General features: G+C 48.0%; 1 protein-coding gene across 1 annotated transcript in view; it reads right to left on the bottom strand.

Annotated features, from left to right (window-relative positions):
- The window catches only part of paplna (papilin a, proteoglycan-like sulfated glycoprotein), a 174,125-nt gene that overhangs the window by 105,249 nt on the left and 49,921 nt on the right, over window positions 1-18,955 (bottom strand). The window contains 9 exon segments of the mRNA XM_030087215.1: window positions 6,454-6,580; window positions 6,847-6,931; window positions 7,151-7,207; window positions 7,209-7,335; window positions 7,799-7,840; window positions 8,273-8,332; window positions 12,737-12,887; window positions 14,669-14,845; window positions 16,983-17,187. Of these exon segments, the coding sequence (XP_029943075.1) occupies window positions 6,454-6,580; window positions 6,847-6,931; window positions 7,151-7,207; window positions 7,209-7,335; window positions 7,799-7,840; window positions 8,273-8,332; window positions 12,737-12,887; window positions 14,669-14,845; window positions 16,983-17,187 (1,031 nt within the window).

Below are 18,955 nucleotides of genomic sequence, written 5' to 3'. Positions count from 1 at the left end.
TTTAAATGCTGTTCGTTTTTAAAAAAAATAAATAAATAAAAAGTTGGTTAACAAACTAAAGAGACTGACTTTGGGTTGAAAGGGTACAACAATTATGAAGTGGACTGGAGTAAGAGAAGAGGAAGTGATGAGGCATTTTATGTGCAGAGTGGTTTAAGATGCAATTGAGCTGACAAAATAAAGGAAAGCATCACAGCTGAAATACATTCCATTAACTTTGAGAGGATATCTCTGATTGCATCTGAAGGATCTGTCTCTGAGTCATTTCTGGATACTGCCCGTAGTCTTTCTGGAAAGTCTGTGGTAAGAAGGCACTATTTGTTTGTGATGATTTTAATATTGATTTAATAAAATGGAATTAACACAAACTGATGTCAGATTTTAGTAACAATGTCTAACAGAGACTCAGAAACTGAGTAGGACAAGTCCAGAAAGTGCAACACTTACTATTGGCAATGTTATCAATGGTCACAATCAGGAAGGCCACAACAGGAGGCCACAGCAGGGGGCCACAGCAGGGGGCCACAGCAGGGGGCCACAACACAGCAGGAGGCCACAGCACAGCAGGAGGCTACAACAGGAGGCCACAGCACAGCAGGAGGCCACAGCAGGAGACCACAGCAGGGGGCCACAGCAGAAGGCCACAGCACAGCAGGAGGCTACAACAGGAGGCCACAGCAGGGGGCCACAGCACAGCAGGAGGCCACAACACAGCAGGAGGCCACAGCAGGGGGCCACAGCACAGCAGGAGGCCACAGCAGGGGGTCACAGCACAGCAGGAGACCATAGCAGGGGGCCACAGCAGGGGGCCACAACACAGCAGGAGGCCACAACAGGAGGCCACAGCAGGAGACCACAGCAGGGGGCCACAGCAGAAGGCCACAGCACAGCAGGAGGCCACAGAAGGGGGCCACAGCAGGGGGCCACAACACAGCAGGAGGCCACAGCAGGGGGCCACAGCACAGCAGGAGGCTACAACAGGAGGCCACAGCACAGCAGGAGGCCACAGCAGGAGACCACAGCAGGGGGCCACAGCAGAAGGCCACAGCACAGCAGGAGGCTACAACAGGAGGCCACAGCAGGGGGCCACAGCACAGCAGGAGGCCCAACACAGCAGGAGGCCACAGCAGGGGCCACAGCACGCAGGAGGCCACAGCAGGGGGTCACAGCACAGCAGGAGACCATAGCAGGGGGCCACAGCAGGGGGCCACAACACAGCAGGAGGCCACAACAGGAGGCCACAGCAGGAGACCACAGCAGGGGGCCACAGCAGAAGGCCACAGCACAGCAGGAGGCCACAGAAGGGGGCCGCAGCAGGGGGCCACAACACAGCAGGAGGCCACAGCAGGGGGCCACAGCACAGCAGGAGGCCACAGCAGGGGGTCACAGCACAGCAGGAGACCATAGCAGGGGGCCACAGCAGGGGGCCACAACACAGCAGGAGGCCACAACAGGAGGCCACAGCAGGGGGCCACAGCAGAAGGCCACAGCACAGCAGGAGGCCACAGAAGGGGGCCACAGCAGGGGGCCACAACACAGCAGGAGGCCACAACACAGCAGGAGGCCACAGCAGGGGGCCACCGGCCTCTTCTTGTCCAGCACGGCCACCACCAGGGTTAGTGCAGCGCTGCTAGCCACGGCTGCACCAAGCTGCTAGCTTAGGCTATCCCTAATTGCTGGACATAAATGCATTGCAATATTTTGGAGAAAAAAAAAAAAGAAAAAAAAAGAAGGGAGCCACACGGTGATGCAGTGGTTAACGCTCGTGCCTCACAGCAAGAAGGTCCTGGGTTCAAACACCTGCCAGGGCTCGGGTGGAGTTTGCATGTTCTCCTCGTGTGTGCGTGGGTTCTCTCCGGGTACTCCGGCTTCCTCCCACGGTCCAAAAACATGCACGTCAGGTTAATTGGTCACCCTAAATTGCCCCTAGGTATGAATGTGTGAGTGAATTTCCTTTAAAGCACACATCAACCTGGCTTGTAAAACAGCATATTTCCACTTGCGCAACATAGCTAAAATAAGAAACATTCTACCGAGAAGCGATGCAGAAAAACTCATCCATGCATTTGTTTCTACTAGACTGGACTACTGCAACTCCCTTCTCGCAGCCTGCCCAAAAAGTGCATTAAAAAACTTTCAGTTGGTTCAAAATGCGGCCGCCAGATTATTAACCGGAACTAGAAGACGTGAACACATTACTCCCGTTCTAAAATCTCTTCACTGGCTTCCTGTCGAGTTTAGAGTTAGATTTAAAATCCTTCTCCTCACTTACAAAATCCTAAATGGGATGGCTCCGACCTATCTCCAAGATGCTTTAACGCCTTATCAACCAATCAGAGCACTTCGCTCTCAAAATGCAGGGTTACTGGTGACTCCTAGAGTCTCTAAATGGACACTAGGTGGAAGAGCCTTTAGCTATCAGGCACCGTTTTTATGGAACCAGCTTCCAAGTGGTGTCAAAGAGGCAGACACAGTCTCCACATTTAAGGTGAGGCTCAAGACGTTTCTCTTCGATGCAGCCTATGGCCCTGTCCACACAGAGCCAAGCTCAGACAAATCCGCACAAATATTTGTACTAAGTCACCCATCGTCCACACGGAGCCAGCGTCTCAGGGCTCTGAAAACGACAAAGTTTGAAGCCGGGTCCCAGAGTGGAAAAATCTGAAGACGCGCCTGAGACGTCTCCGCTGTGACGCCTTTGCCGCACATATATATTGAAACGATTGCGTCATCGCCCCGCTTCTACAACAGGACACATGCGCGGAAGTCCGACAGAACCACAACAACAATGGCGCTTCAAAATGTCTTTTAAATATCTGTGTAAAATAGTAATTGTACCTCGTCGTCCGTCCACACCAAACTTTCCTTAACTTTCGCTCCGGAGGTCGCCGTCTTTGCGTTTGTTTGCAATACAACGTGAATACAACGCATTTTTATATGCATGCACACTACCCAACTATTACTGCACTGCAGTGCCGCCAGTGGGCGTGGTTATGTATTACAGCGTTTACATGCATCTTCAGTTCACTAATGTGGACGCGTTTGTTTTTTTTGCTGACTCCCGTCTTTATGCAATTCGTTTTGTAAAATATGACCGTTTTGGCTCCGTGTGGACAGGGCCTATGATCAGGTCAGCTAGGGATTCTAAACTAAACTAAACTATCAAAACTACACTAACTAAATACTAGTTTAAATACTAAACTATCCACAAAGCTGCCCTAGGAGCTAGAATGCTGTGGGAAGTACGGTGCACTGAGCCCTGTCCTCTAATGTCTGAATGTTCTTCCCTTTAGTCCCTTCATTGCTTTTCCCCTGCTGTCCCCCCCTTCGAGGGGGAGTCTTCTCCAGTTTCAGTAGCTGACTCCACTATCACGAGGGCCTACGAACAAGCTCCGTCCGGACCGGGAGGACACTCCTGTCGGTGCTGCCCGTGGACTGGCTTCAGTTCTACTTCTGGGATCCGTGGTTCCTGTGCTGGACCGTCCAACGGACTGTCCTCAACATAGTCCTAGGCTTTACTTCTTATTGTCTCATGCTAGCTGTTGCCAAAGCTGTCCGTCCCTGGGAGAGGGATCCCTCCATACTGTGGTTCTCCCCAAGATCTCTTCTTCTCCCACTGGGTTTCTGGAGTTTGTTCTTGCCGGATGTGAGGGTCGAAGGCGGTGGTTGCTTCGTTCTGTCTCCTTACTGTGAATATTGACATATTAACATTATGCTTATTCACTGTTTTTATTTTTACCAACCAATGTAACATCTTGAAGCCTCTGAGGCAGCTGTTGTTGTGATACTGGGCTGTACAAAAATACATTGATTGATTGAATGGTTGTCTGTCTGTTAGGGGTGTAACGATACACAAAAATCTTGGTTCGATACGTACCTCGGTTCTGAGGTCACGGTTCGGTTCGGATTCGATACAGTAGGGAACAAAATGCAAAACCTAAATGTTCTTGTTGTTGTCCATGCTTCCCATGTCTGCGTGTCTGTGTCCGCTTTGTGGCACATCACCGATGCAAACGCTCTTCTCTCCTGCTGCATTTGGGCTCAGCTGTGCACGTTCCATGCAGGCGCACTGAAAACATGATTTGTGAAATTTTGGGGGGGCCCTAAATATTGGAAAAATGCTGTTTCCCCCCAAGTATTTCCTTTAATTCATTATTATTGATTTAGTATGATCATAATCATGGATTATATGCAGAATTCGACCAATTTTAATGGATGATTTGCGCATCACTATTTCACTTTAATAAAGATGCCGACCTGCATGCAGTACTGGTCCTCACCATTGAAGCGTGGGGGCGCTATGCCTTAAGCGTCACTGAAAGCAGACATATTCCCTCCGAGGCACGCGCATCCCCCCCAGTAAGTGAGCCCCCCCGACAGCCGGTATGGTTCCACACTGCTTCTCTTCAGTGGCAGCCCTCCTCCTCCTCCTGACAGAGTCTGCTCTCTCCGTCCAGCTTTTCTCTGAGTTTCTTCAGACGGAGTTGCAGCCTGTTCGCTTCACAGACTCACTTTTCAAAGTCAGCGTCTGTCATGGTTTGTTGCTGTGGCGCTCTGGCGCATGCGTGTACCGGCACGGTCACAAAATCTGTCCTGCGCGCGGACGTCCGTGGACAGAAATTCATGACATTACGTCCCAGAGACCAAGGCGCCACGCGGACATGTGAAGCATGGACGAAGCTGCTAGCAGTAGCAACCATGGCACACCTGCAGCCATCCGGCCCGTGAGCCAGGGAAAAAAAATAACTTTGGCCCGTGAACTCACCCGGGGACAGTCCTGTACCGAACCGAACGGCCCGTACCGAAATACAAATACATGTATTGTTACAGCCCTACTGTCTGTATATGTCAGCCCTGCGACAGACTGGCGACCTGTCCAGGGTGACCCCGCCCTCACCCACAGCAGCTGGGATCGGCTCCAGCCACCCACGACCCCGAAAGGGAGCAGCGGTAGAAAATGAATGAATGAATAAATGAATTATGGGAAAGTGAAAACCCACCCACTGCTTCAATGTGGCTGAAGGAAACTGCATCATACATGGCCTCTGAAAAAATTATGTTCAATATGAAGAAAAAACCTCATCTTTTTGAAAAATGTTGGGGTGACTTTAAAGGGTACCTTCATAACCGCTCACAGGGAGCTGGCTGAGCGCCGCTGCTGCTGTGGCAAGCCAATAGTCCTGGTTCTGCTCCTCTACAGCCAACCGTTGACCCTTGCTAGGCTTTGAGGCTCTCTCGGGTCACTCACGGTCCGGTGTTACTATTACTATTATTACTATTATCACTTATCTCATTTATTCGTTATCCATATTATTATGGCTTGCCTACGCATATATGAAAATAGGTGTGTAGACACACTAGATTATACTTATGGAAATATACTGCTTTGCTTCCTTTTTTTCTCTCTAATTTATTTTCTGTTTTATTTTTGTTTTATTTTAATTTGTTTTGTTAGGGTTAGAGTTGGCTTAGAGGGTTTGATTTGGGTGGGGGTTGGATGTGGGTTTATGTACTAGCTCCATTATTGTTAATGATTCTTTGATTTGTATTTGCAGAAACACTAATAAATACATTGTTAAAAAAAAAAAAAAAAAAAGAAATGTCATTTGAGGTGATTCAGACAGTGTTTCTGCCAAAGATTTCTGGGTGTAATATCAACGAACAGGATATCTTTAAAGGACCTGTATCCTGTTTTTTTAGCTCATCCAAACCCCATTATTGGCATTAACATGGTAAGAGTTTCTTTTTGGCGCTAAGGAAAAGTCATTTTGTGTGAAATAAAAGATTTTCTGGGGCTAATTCTGAAACCCGGAAGAGAAAACGCTCCGTTTCACTGAAAATCCCGCCTCTCCCCCTGTGGACTTTGACTGACAGCGAACTTCAACCAATCAGAGCTTCAAAACAAATACGTCATGCGTTAGCGTCTCTAAGGGTTAGCTTTAGCTCTTTAGCTCTAGCTTCTCTACACGCGAAAACGTCTTTTCCTGTTAGAAGCTCACCAAGCGCAGACCCTTCAGACTCTTGCTCCTACTTGATTGTTGCTTTCAGACGATGGTTAAAGTTTATCTCCGTAATCGGAGTTACAAAAAGAAGAGTGGTGGGAGGAGTTCAGCTTTGTGTCGTACTCAGGTTTGAAGAGTTTCAAACGAGCTGTTTTCTACCCGAAGGGAGGGGCTGCTGTAGAGAGCAGCAGACTGAAAGAGATTACTCAGACATGCGTGGATGAAATCAAATAACATTTTACGGGTGGTTTTAAAGGGAAATCAACTTTGTGGCATGCTGAAAACCTTAAAAAAGTGGATTTTGCATGATATAGGTCCTTTAACATCTGCATGACGTCAAACAGCCACCTGGTCCGTGGACACCGACAGTGGCTACAGGTCGCTCCAGTGTCGGTGCAGCTGTGGACACTCAGCCCAAACCCTCTGAGGAACGCAAAAACAAGATTCTCACTGTGGTTGGGTGGGCTGGGGCACCCCTCTCCGCTGGGGCCCTCTGCAGGCGTGCTGCGGTCATAGCAGCAGCCATAGGTGGTGGTCCGGCACCGCACAGCATTCTCAGTGGGGAGAGAGGGAGCAACCTGAGGAGACATGATTCAGCAAACTGAAAAACATGATAGAGGTGGGAGAGAGGAGCAGCATGGCCACACACATCACACTGTTGACTTTTCATAAGAATCATGTCAGATCTGATATTCTTTTACTGCTACTGTTGCTGTTTTTCATTTACTGGTCATATTATTTCTTTATACTAAGCTTCTATTGGCTTCAGAGAAAATTTCCAGTAAAGTAATATCAGCTCAAAGCTGAACTATGATGCTCTTCTAAAGGTCGGGTTTTTGCTTACAGTGGGTGCTGGCGCCACATATTCCTCACAGCCCTCCCTGCTGGGCCCCTGAGCTGCAGTCGATCCATCTCTGCAGCAGCCATAACTAGGCACAAAAGAGACCGAATGAAGATGAGCCGACAGTCAAACCAAATGGACTGGACATTTAGGCAAAAAATAAATGTGCAACTCAGACAATTGAAATAAAACAAAAAACTTGGCACCAGTGTGGTGACTTGAGGAAATGGTTCTGGTTAAGGATAACCCCCAGCAGTGACTGTGGTCCCACAGCTGGGGCACCCCACTGTGATGGCAGGCTGCAGACCTGGTCTGGACGCAGGATGGCTGCACGGCAGTGGGAGCTGGAACATGGGGCAGCCAGCCCTCGGGGCCCTCCTGCTGCAGTGTGGCCGTCTGGGCAGCAGCCATAATGAGACTGGCTACAGTGGAGAGCCGGGGCGGAGCCGTGAGGGTCCTGGACTGTGTTGGTCTGGGCTGGATCCCTCAGCTCTGGCCTGCGTGCTGCGAGAGAACCGGGTGACGGAGAATTCAAACATTGCAAACTGACAAATTATTTTGAAAGGATATGCTTCCAATGAAGCCCCATGCTCTGCAGAGTCATGACAGACAGCACAAGTGTCACAAGATCACCAAACAACAGAAGAAAAATAATACAAGAAAACAAACTTACACATGGAAAGCAAAAGCATTTTCAGCTTTTCGAAAGTAATTCATAAAGCATATTCCTATTTGGAATTGTGACCATTGTGGAGGCACATGGGGCTGGAAATGCGGGCAGATTCCAGAAGCACCACAGCCAGCATCGGCACACTTCAGTGCTTCCAAAATATTTTAATCAGGTCAACAATGACAATGACGCCCTGAAAGCATGTCAGCCAGGCCTGGATAATGAGTGCAAGGACAGATTGGGGGGGCGGGCAGAGGGGCAGGAATGTAGCTGGAGCAATCACACCTACAGTAAACACTCACTGCTGCAAAGCACCAGGAGGAAGGTGGTCATGTTCCAGTTTTAACTGCTCTGAAACTGCCCCTGTGTTTACATGGGACTTTTCATTCTGATTAAAATGACCATGTAAACACCTGGAAACTGCATTCTGAATTAAGTCTAAATCTGAATGGACTCTATGGTGTGTCTGGCCTCAGTAAATGGCCAGACACACCTGCAGTCACCGGCTTCAGACCGTTTCTCACTTCATCATATTATCTTCATGGAAGTTTGCAGCTTGTGCTTTACATGTACTTATTTTTCATGTATTTTCATATACATTACACTTGAAATATTAATGTTTTTTATATGAATACTTTACGCATTCACTCGTTTTCAATACAATTTACATAAGATTGAGAGCATTCATCCTTATTTGGTCGAGAAGCTGAATGAAATGAAACAGAAATTAAATTCCAACCTGCTGGAGCATCTTCCACAATGGCCGGAAGCCAGTATGCGAGTTATCATGCCCACGTGGGTCCTGGACGCTGGGAACAACTGCACCAAGATCAGACAGAATAACCATTAAAAAGTGAAAGAACAGCTTATAATTCAGCCTCTTCAGTCCAAAATTCCACTGAAAGGGCACAGAAAGCATTCATGTCACTGCTGTCCATCAGAGCTTGGACTTCGGCCTGACTATCGGCCCCAAATGAGAGAAAGGTAAGCACGGTTTTTTCTAACCCTTTTTTCATTTGGGGGCTGCACTCAAAATAAAGGTTGATTCATCTTACAGTGGGTGCAGCACTACAACATGTGAGCACCTGCGGCCTGCTCAGTAGGCTTTTACAGACTGAATAGTATTTCCAGGCAAAATCACTCTGGTCCAAAAAATGCTTGGCCTCTGCCTTTACCCAGCAGTAGATCTACTGCATCGTTATGAATGAATCCAAGCTGTAAGTCTGCAAAGCTGTCCGGGCCATGTGCTTTACTTTCAGCCATGCAGCCTGTGGCTCGATAGCCAATCGTCACATCGGACAGACCACTTTTACTCATTGTCATTTTAACCTGTTAGGCATCTACTTTAATTAGCACTACTAGCACTACTACTATCAGGCACATCAGGCCGTTGTGATACTTGTTCCTGAGACAAGTACACCAAGGTTACAGACCCACATGTTCTGGAGATATCAACACTCACACAATAGTGTTCCAAACATCCTCGATAAGGATGTCAGCTCTTGGTTGGCAGCTGACATCAACACCAAATTGTCCAATAGTGACCAAAGTCCAGCCTCTCTGTCGGGGCCCAGCCCAGAAGAACATGGAATAAAAGCTCTGTCTCATCAACCATCAGGATCCTTTCGGGGCGAAATACTGCGTATCTTACCCTGTAAAGGTCCAGCTGAACATTACATCTGGCTGTACTTAAATAAATGGTAATAATCTGAAGTCAGTCGTTTTGGCGTTCTTTATACCAAGTATAGAATAAAAGAACTGGGTGGAGTCAGCTGGACGGAAGTCCGGGCTCCAACAAACCTCTGAAAAACAAAAGTATTGTACATTACTATCTTTCAACTCTTTCACTACTCTCATATTGCAGACACTGAAACCTTCTCAATGCAAAGCTGTAGCAACATAGACATCTTCCCAGCATAGGGCAGCCTGTCCCCACTACCAGCAGTCTGTCCTCTGGTGTCGTCCCTGTACATTCTAAACACGCAGTAGTTCAACCCCTGGTGAAGAAACCTGGCCTGGATCGGGCTGTCCTGGATCATTTTAGGCTCATCTCCAAGCTGCTCTTCATTTCTAAAATCCTGAAGAAGGTTGTCTCTCTGCAGCTGAAGAACCACCTGGACAAACAGGACCCTGGGGGTTTTCCGGTCCAGTTTTGAACCCCTGCACAGCACAGAGTCAGCTTTACTCAGGGTTTTTGACCACATCCTCCCGGTAAATGATTCTGGTGACTATAGGATTCTGGTTCTGCTGGACCTGACTGCTGCATTTCACACTCTGGACCACAACATCGTAATATCCTAACTGCAGCACTTGGGCAGCATCAGTGGTCCTGCACTCCTGTGGCTCAGGTAGACCTGGTAGACATTGGCCTTGCTGGCTCAGAATCCTCCACTCCACATCTTGTGGGGTTCCACAAGGCTCAATCTTTGAGCCTCTGCTTTTTTCACTTGGTTTGCTAAAACCAGGGTCCACCCTTAGAAGACATGATATCTCATTACACTAGTGTGTTGATGACAGCCAAGTTTAAAAGGTCAGCAATGCAGCCTGGATGGCATTAAACTGTCTTCAGATACAGTTCATGGGAACCAAACAAAAGCGATAGCATTTAAAAGCTGACCTTGGCGAAATGTACACACACACACACACACACACACCACTGAAAAAAAAGGTCCAACTTTGCTCAGAGGTGACAACCAGGATTTCTAGGTCCACAAGCCACAATAACTGCAGACTGCCTTCACGCGACTCTCCATTCTCACGATCGGCCTTCTCATATAAAGGGATTGAACAACGGAATAAAAACTGTCAAAAGACTTAAGAAACTTCTCTTGCAGCATCAGAGCAAAACTTATTGAGAACCAGTGGTGTTGCCATTGAAATGTGATTGTAATTTATTGTTTTAATGTTGAATGTCTTTTTTATTGGGGTGTAATTGTATGACTGATTGGGATTGAGTGATGTGCAAGTGTGATGGTAGAGCTCTGCGAATGTAGCGCTTTGTATATTTATAATTACCTGCTCAGAGACTACAGATGGAAATTAGCCAAGGCTAAATCTGGTGTGAAGCATCTTTGTTTTTCACACATTGTCCTTGTGAAATAAACCAATAAACTAAACTAAACACACACACAGCTCACGCTCATGTCAACAGGCCGTTTTAAAGCGATACTTCAACATTTTGGCAAATTGGCCCATTTAAGGCAATTCCCTCGTCATTTAGAACAGCCTACTTACTTGTTTTGTGAGGACGATCTGTTGTTTATTCAGCGGTGGGTCTGAGGAGAGCTTCACGGCGGACACAATGGAAGTGGATGGTACAGTTGCTTCTCTCGTCAAACTCATCAAATACACAATCCAACAACCCCAAAACACTTTGGTGGACACGTTATAATCCACACATTCACTACACTGTGGAACACCAACAAATAATACTGTAGCGTTACGACGCTGAAGCAAATACTGGGAACTACTTTTTCTTTTGAAATCACTTCGGCATTTTCAACATTTATGCTTCAATAACATCAACTGAAATAACTCCAACATAGAACTTGAGAAAAATGTGTGGGGATAAAGTAAAAAACATAAATAAATAACAATAATAAATAACATAATAAAAATAGACTCAAAATAAATAGCTGTATGAAATGTTTCACATTTGCACCTCCTGCCTGTACAGTAACAAACAACTTTCAGAATAAATGACTGTATAAAATGTTTCACATTAGCAGCACCAGGCCCCTCGACAGTAAACAAACACTCAAAGGTTTACTGGAGGATCAGAATTGTATGGTTCCAACTCGTAATTGGGCAGTCATAATGCCAATCAAAAGCCACGTCGGACCGCTTTTGCGTGATGACATATCATGTCGAGTCGCCGCCTCGATGCGCGCCTGTGTTTCGAGCCGCGCATGCGCAGAGCATTGTTTAGGAAGTGACATGCAGCGGGAGCGACCATCGCAGAAGCAGAAGCTGCAGAAGCGGCTTGTTCCTCCCGCGAACACCTCCGAACAGGGGCGGGGTGGCCCATATGTCTATGGGGTGGCCATCGGGAGGTTTCCCGAACGGCCGGTGTGTTCCAGGCCAGTGGAGTCTATTCCAGCCGGCAGCCACAAGCCCCCCCCCCCCCCCCCCCCCCCCCCCCCCCCCCCCCCCCCATTCGGTACCCATCCCTAAGCTCGCCCTCACAAAAAAAGTAAGTAGGCTGTTCTAAATGACGAGGGAATTGCCCTAAATGGGCCAATTTGCCAAAATGTTGAAGTATCGCTTTAACGGCCAGCTGCTGCGGGTGGAGGCTCGGGGAACAGGTGAGGGAGGTGGAGGGAGGTGGAGGACAGGACCGAGCGGCCAGCGCGGTGGGGTCGGCAGACTGGTTATTCTCTGCTACTCCATGATGACTGGTGGAAACGGCACCACCGCTGCCCCCTGTTGTCAACATGAGTAGCCTATTGCACATCCACATTTCTAACAGCGCTCACAGACGTGTGCAGCGTTTTGCGTAGTTTAGCGAAGCGGAGCGGACCAGCGTATTTTGATGTCAAACTGCGTACCTGCTACACAAAATGTGTACAGGTTTTCAGGTCTGCTAACTGGAGGACATAACACCTGTCACACATTGCACATACATTCAGGCTCCTGTTGATTGTTTTGTTCACATTTCAGCGTCCATAAACAGTGAAAACAAGTGAAAGATTTCATTTCTCACCAAATTCAAAGAAGCTATGCGAGAGAGCTGGGGGGGGCACGGGGTTTGGAGATCCTTCTCTGAGAAATTTTTAAGGATTTAGATGCAATTTCCTGCATTCTGGTGGATTTTAAACGATGAAAAAATGTTTAACTGATCCGTCTCTTGTCCAAGATGGGTAAAAGAGGAAGAAGCTCTGGCTGCAGCGCTCTGCATAAAATGATATCTTGATAATTAAAACTGGAGGCCATGAGGACGCTTCACTACAATTTGACATAATTTGCCAATAGAACTGTGTAAAGGTAGGTTCCTCGGTATTTTTATGAAAGGTGCAGAATGTTTTTCCATCAGGTACAAAACTGAAAACGCTTAAGAAGCAGAAGTCACTGGTCAATTCTATGACAGCTGAGATTTCAGGTAAATCATTGTTGAGTAAACAGGATCTGATCATGATAAAGTGAAGGGAATGATAAGAACGGTGAGTAAAAGAATAAAAGGCCATCAGCTGACAAGCTTCCTTTCTGAGACGCTGTCCTTCTCACCTTGTGGGCTGTAGCACGGCTGATTGTTGCAGCGCTCCACTGCAGAGGGCTTTGGGTGAGCATTACACTGCTCCACGGGGTGCAGGTTCCTCTGGCTGTCTGAGCAGATCACCTGACGCTCTCGAGAGCCGGAGCTGCAGCTCCTGGAGCACTGCCAGAGAAAAGAGAGATAAGCACTGAATAACTGGCCGTTTGGCACTGGCGGGCTGGTAACTGGCTACTATGAAGAAATTAAATATTTAATTAGTTTTAAGTTGGCATAAAAAAATAAATAGCTTGATTTGCGAGAAAAACAAAAAACATTCTTCTTGGTTCTAAATGTCAGATTAGACAGGGTGCTTGGAGCCCTGATGTGAGGGGAAGTTGGGGGGGGGGGGGGGGGGGGGGGGCATGTGTCTGGAAGTCCTGTCCACCGAAGATGTGCAAGACGGCAGATTGGGAATTGTGATGAAGGTCTGATGCTGATCAGATTATGTCCTGGACTGTGCTTCTGGAAAATGAAAACCAGCTAATAGTGTCGTCCAACAGCTGGAGGCCTTGATCAACAAGTGGCTCAAAGGAGAGACTAACCGCCACACAAAGGCTGAATCTCATTTCCCCCCTGAGCCCTCCCCCTTGGCCCTCCCCCTTGTTTTGCGCGTTCACGTGGAGGGTAGGAGTGTCCCAGTCGTCATTATGACGTAGGGGTAGGGCCAAGAAGAAGGGCCAGTCCCCCCTCCAAAAGGAGATTCTCCCGAGGCATACTTCAAACGGAGGGGTATGATCCAGTGGCGGCCAATGGCGAGGGGCGCTTGTTCTGTCAGCCCAGACCATGACTTGCGGGCGGGGTAAATTCACTTCTGCATTGGCGGGAGCGATCGATTCCACACCCGCACATTCCAGGCGCATTCCAGACACAACAGATAGACGATTATTTTCAATAAACTGGTTTCTTCAACACCGCCCGCCTGGAATGCGTGGGTGGGAAACGAGCGCGGAAGTGAATTAACCCCGCCCACCACTGACGGTGTAGGCGGTCAAAACAAGCGCCACAACAGCCGCCACAGATTTCACAGAAAGCCTTCCAAGATCGGCAACATGGCAGCGTCCGCAACGAAAGAAGTTCATAAATGTAAGTATTTTGTCAATTAATAAGTATTAAAATGTAAGAAAAACATTCTTCTTCGGCAAACAATTATCGCATCTGCCGCATCAGCAGCGGTGACTACTGATGACGCACGCGATTTTCGAAGGGGTGTTCCAATTCAGTCTGCAGAGAAATTTCTTGAATACATGCTTCCGTTTAATTACCATGTTAATACATGGTAATTACGTACTGTAAAAGGAAGTGTTACCAGAAAAGGTGCGGAAACGATGATTCAGTTCTTCTCTTTTATTGAAAAAACGGTGCATTGCATCAACGAACATTTTACCACGTCTTGCCGGCTCACACTCTAACAACAAGCAGAGAGAGCCTGCAGCGGCTGCAGCCCTTCTTCCTCTGTGGTGTCTGTGTAAAATAAGGTTGAACATGCAAACAGCACACCCAGTGGCATGAAGTGCAAATGCAGTCATGGCGTCGTTTGTGCGCCGCGGTTTGAATGTGAATAGGCGAACTAGGCGACCGCCTAGGGCGCAGTGTACAGCGGAGGGCGCCGTGGCCGGACAAGGGGCGCCCCGACCCGACACTCCGTGCTCCGACGCTGCATGTGAGTACCGCGCTGCTCCCCACAGCTCAGCACCAACCCCCCCCCGGTCTCGTCTCGTCTCGATCTCGTGGACTCAATCTCGTCTCGTGGAATTTGTGTGTCGTCCCACCCCTAGCATCCGGTGGAAACACACCGTAAGGCTGTTTACTGCGTTAACCTGACTATGTGCTGTAGTGTCATTTCTGCATGCATGCTGCCTTCATGACAACAGCTATGGCACATGTGTCTAGTGCACCCCACTCACCAGCCCCCACTCTCCAACATGCCAGCTGATCTGTCTGGAGCAGGCGCCCATCGTACAGGGCTGGACAGCGGCGGGCCGGAGCAGGCCGCCGCAGGACGCCTCCTCCAGCATCCTCCCACCTGAACCCGTGCAGGTCACGTCTCTGCTCTGTTCTCCGGGGCCACAGGTCACCGAGCACTGCAAACACACAGACCACAACGGGAACAACAGGTCACAGGTCAACTCACTGCACATTTCCTCACTACATAGTTAAGATATAATGAAAAACGGAACTGTGATACATTAACGTCTTAAAGAATTCACATAACTGTGTCTAAATAGCCTCAACTAAATTAGATAGTTTTCCACAGTACATAGCTTTTAAGCGATGAGACACGGAAACAGTTTCAAATACTGCAAACATACTGACTCATTTCATTCAGGTCAAAAATGTTATAAAATGAGGAAATACATGTAGTTAGTCATAATAATCATTAAAAGTCAGTGTACTTCTACCAGTGGGCTAGTTTCACATAGGTTGTTGCAGTCAAGTACAACCTCAAAATATTCTTTAAGGTAGTAACTAAAGGGTTACATCAATCCAAGCCACCTTTCTTAAATAATATAAAACCAACCTGTTTTTTTCACAACAGCTACAAAAAATACAGGTCAGAAGGTATGAACATGGATAAAAACCATTGATAAAGGATTTCTGGACTTAAAGAGCAACTTCGGTTTTTTTGACATCTGGACCTTATTTCTAGGTGTGTGCATGCTCATATACTCACTCAGACAAAAATTGTGCAGCACGGAGTCCTTCAGAAGCTATTTAGATCCAACCGATTCAGCCGCACTTAGCGCGGGCCACGGCAAGGCGGCTTCAGCGCGGGACATCATCTCTGCAAAGTCGCTCATTTCAGCTATATTTTTTCATCCATCGCCAGTGTTATCATAAAGTCAGCTCGTCTACCGTCTTCAGGTGGGCCGATTTGGTCCGAGTCGGGGCCGAAGTGGGTAAACGGCCCGGAGCATGCTCCACGGAGTCTCCGGAGGTCTCCAGGCCGGCCTGCTGGGTCTCTCCCCTCGCCGGGAGGACCCGGAGGTCTCCAAGCTGGCCTGGGCGCACTGTGCGCCCAGGCCAGCTTGGAGACCTCTGGAGACCCTCGGTGAGGAGAGACATCCAGGCGGAACGCGGCGGGTCCCCGTGCACGGTCCGGCGCGGCGCAGCCAGGCCGGCCTGGAGACCTCCGGAGACTCCGTGGAGCAAGCTCCGGGCCGTTTACCCACTTCGGCCCCGACTCGGACCAACTCGGCCCTGGAAGTCAGACGCCCGCGCGACGTGACAGCTGAGGCCCAGCCAAAGTGCCTCTCTGCTGGGGAGAGGAGCTCCGCGACGTTCCCATCCGAGCTAATTGTGTTTAAGTTAGTGAAAACTGTCAGCTCGTCAGCTGAGCTGACCCACCTGAAGACGGTAGACGAGCTGACTTTATGATAACACTGGCGATGGATGAAAAAATATAGCTGAAATGAGCGACTTTGCAGAGATGATGTCCCGCGCTGAAGCCGCCTTGCTGTGGCCCGCGCTAAGTGCGGCTGAATGGGTTGGATCTAAATAGTTTCTGAAGGACTCCGAGATGCACAATGTTTGTCTGATTGAGTATATGAGCATGCACACACCTAGAAATAAGGTCCAGATGTCAAAAAACCGAAGTTGCCCTTTAAAGCTGGTGTCCGGAGTTTCCGTTCGTTTCCAATGTATGAATCATTTTTCAACAGAGCTTCAGTGTGTCAGTCTGGTTCCATACTATAATATAATATCAGCATAAAGCAATATAAACATTTATTTATGAGCCCCGCCTTCGTCTCATAGACCCCAGTGTTATCCGAAAAAGCGCCGGTCAGCTTCAGCCAATAGATTTCGAGCTTCCGCCTTGTCGCGCTGTCAATCAACGTGGAGCAGCCAGAGAGCACGTCGCTCGCCCAGCAGAGGAGAGTTAGCTCTGCAGCAGATATATCCACCGTCTGCTGAACATCCACCGTAAACAGCTCAACATGGAGGATGCTGCAGGACTGGAGGCTCTCATTTTCACCCGACGGATAATAGCGTGCACAATTAAAGGGGCGTGACTTGGTCGCTCATGAAAGCAGAGGGAGGGTGGAAAAAACCTCTCTTTCAAAACTCCGGACACGAGCTTTAAGTATGTTTACACTTGTCCGACTGAAAAAATTCATATTTAACTAGAAACATGAAGCATAACTTGACTCCAAAAAGTGAGCATTAGTATGTGTTGATTTCCAGCTGCGAGCAGAGTGGATGAGGAGTCTGTGGACTCACGGCGCTCCAGGCGGTCACGTGGTACTCTGCACAGGCGTGCATGTTGCAGGTCTGCAGCGGGGGGGGGGCTTCGGCGTACGCAGCACAAACGGCGTCCTCCACCACGCGGGGTCCCGAGGCATCATGGGAGATGCACTGCACGCTGCGCACTTGAGAGCCGCCACCACAGGTGACCGAGCAGGGGTTCCACGCCCCAGTTTTCCAGCTGAGAGGCGAGACGTGCAAAAAACCACAACCGACAACAGCATGAAAAAAACATGCCTGCAAATCACAGTACATTTGATTTTCACATATTTTAAGCTCAATCATCAAGAATGAAACGAAAGAATTAAATCAGTTCAGTTACTGCACAATACATTGAAAATAATTAGACCTGACTGGGAAAAAAATGTACTTTTAACTTGTATTTTGGATTTGTTGAGATGTCCCTGTAACTGAAGTCAAAAGTTGACAAAAAAATGAGGAAAAACAAAGTTAAACGTGACGATTAAGCAAACTCAAAATATGTAAAAGACCATCCTACTCACTGAACTGACCAAGAAAATCTGTTTGCAGTGTAAAAGCATTAAATCTCTGATTTGCAGCTCTCTCGTCATACTTATGATTTGTCAGCAGGTGCACAAACACTAGGGATGGGACGGGATCTTGTGAAAAATGCCGCGAGATTTCTCGTCCATGTGTTGAACGATACTGAGTACATTTACATGCAGGCAATAACCCCTTCTTAACTGGAATATTGACGGAATAATACATTACATGGCGCACAGCCATGGAAACACGTTCAAAAACCCAAATATGCTCACATTCATATTTACAGTTTGTACCCATTGCTTGAACACTGTAGACTCATGCTTAAACCAAAGTAACATAACTTGAAGTTGTTGTTCCTGTACCTTAAACAAAGTGTAACCACACCCTAAACAAAGCGCTGCTTTGCACTTTAGTTGCAATTCTGTAACACACTTGCTCCTGCGCACTACACACTATGCCATATGTAAGACACTTAGCTCAAAATGAAATCTCAAGGTACCACTGGGAAAACACATCTATTCCAAATACAACTCACATCTCCTAACTGAAAACACTGAGGCGTGTGCCTGAAAACACTGACTTGCAAAACTGAACACCAATCAGCCGCTACAAAAAGGCCTCAGTTAAGCCATTTGGAGAACTTTGCAAGCATGGAGGCAGGGAGAGCGAGAGGCAGAGGAAGAGGAGGACAGAGAGAGAGAGCAGGACGTGGTCGAAGAGGCCGAGCGAGGGACATTACTTCCAATGACATGAGAGCAGCGTTGGTGGACCAGGTCCTAGACATGGTCTGACTGTGAGGGAAGCTGGCAGAGAGTCCAGCCTGATCTGAGCCGTTTCACACTTTCATCCATAATCAGAACATTCCGACTGGACAACAGGTATGTCTTCTACTCTCTACTCTACTCAGACTGTATCTAGAGTATTTACAGTACTGTACCGTATCACGTTACCGTGTCACATGTGCTGCACTGCAGGGTGGCTAACGCTCTCTTTCAAACTAAAGTGGTTGCTTTGTGAAACATGCGGTGACAACGTGTGGAGGTGTTTCAGTACTGTGGATGGTAAATACAGTTCAGGACAGTATACACAGTACTGTAAAAAAGAAGCAAACAGTAACTATTTGTTGTTACATTTTTCTCCAGAATGGCTAGAAGACCTCCTGGGGGGGCGCCAGCGCCTGTCCACCCAACAGCAGGACCTGTCCATAGTGAACCAGTCAGAGCAAACGATGCAGTGTGTCTCCACCAGCTACAGCAACACATTCCTGCAGATCGGCACGTATTCAACAACACAGATCGAAGAAGTGTTTCCGCCGTCGGACGCATCTTGGTAAAGCACAACATGACCATGAAGCGACTGTACAGACTCCCATCTGAGAGGAACAGTGTCAGGGTGAAAGAACTTCCACATGAATAAGTACAGCTGACTGTTACAGTCCTTCA

Source organism: Salarias fasciatus, unplaced genomic scaffold, assembly GCF_902148845.1.
Source record: "Salarias fasciatus unplaced genomic scaffold, fSalaFa1.1, whole genome shotgun sequence".
Classification (NCBI taxonomy): Eukaryota; Metazoa; Chordata; class Actinopteri; order Blenniiformes; family Blenniidae; genus Salarias; species Salarias fasciatus.
The sequence above is the reverse complement of the archived record's forward strand: the minus strand, read 5'-3'. Positions and strand labels throughout refer to the sequence as shown.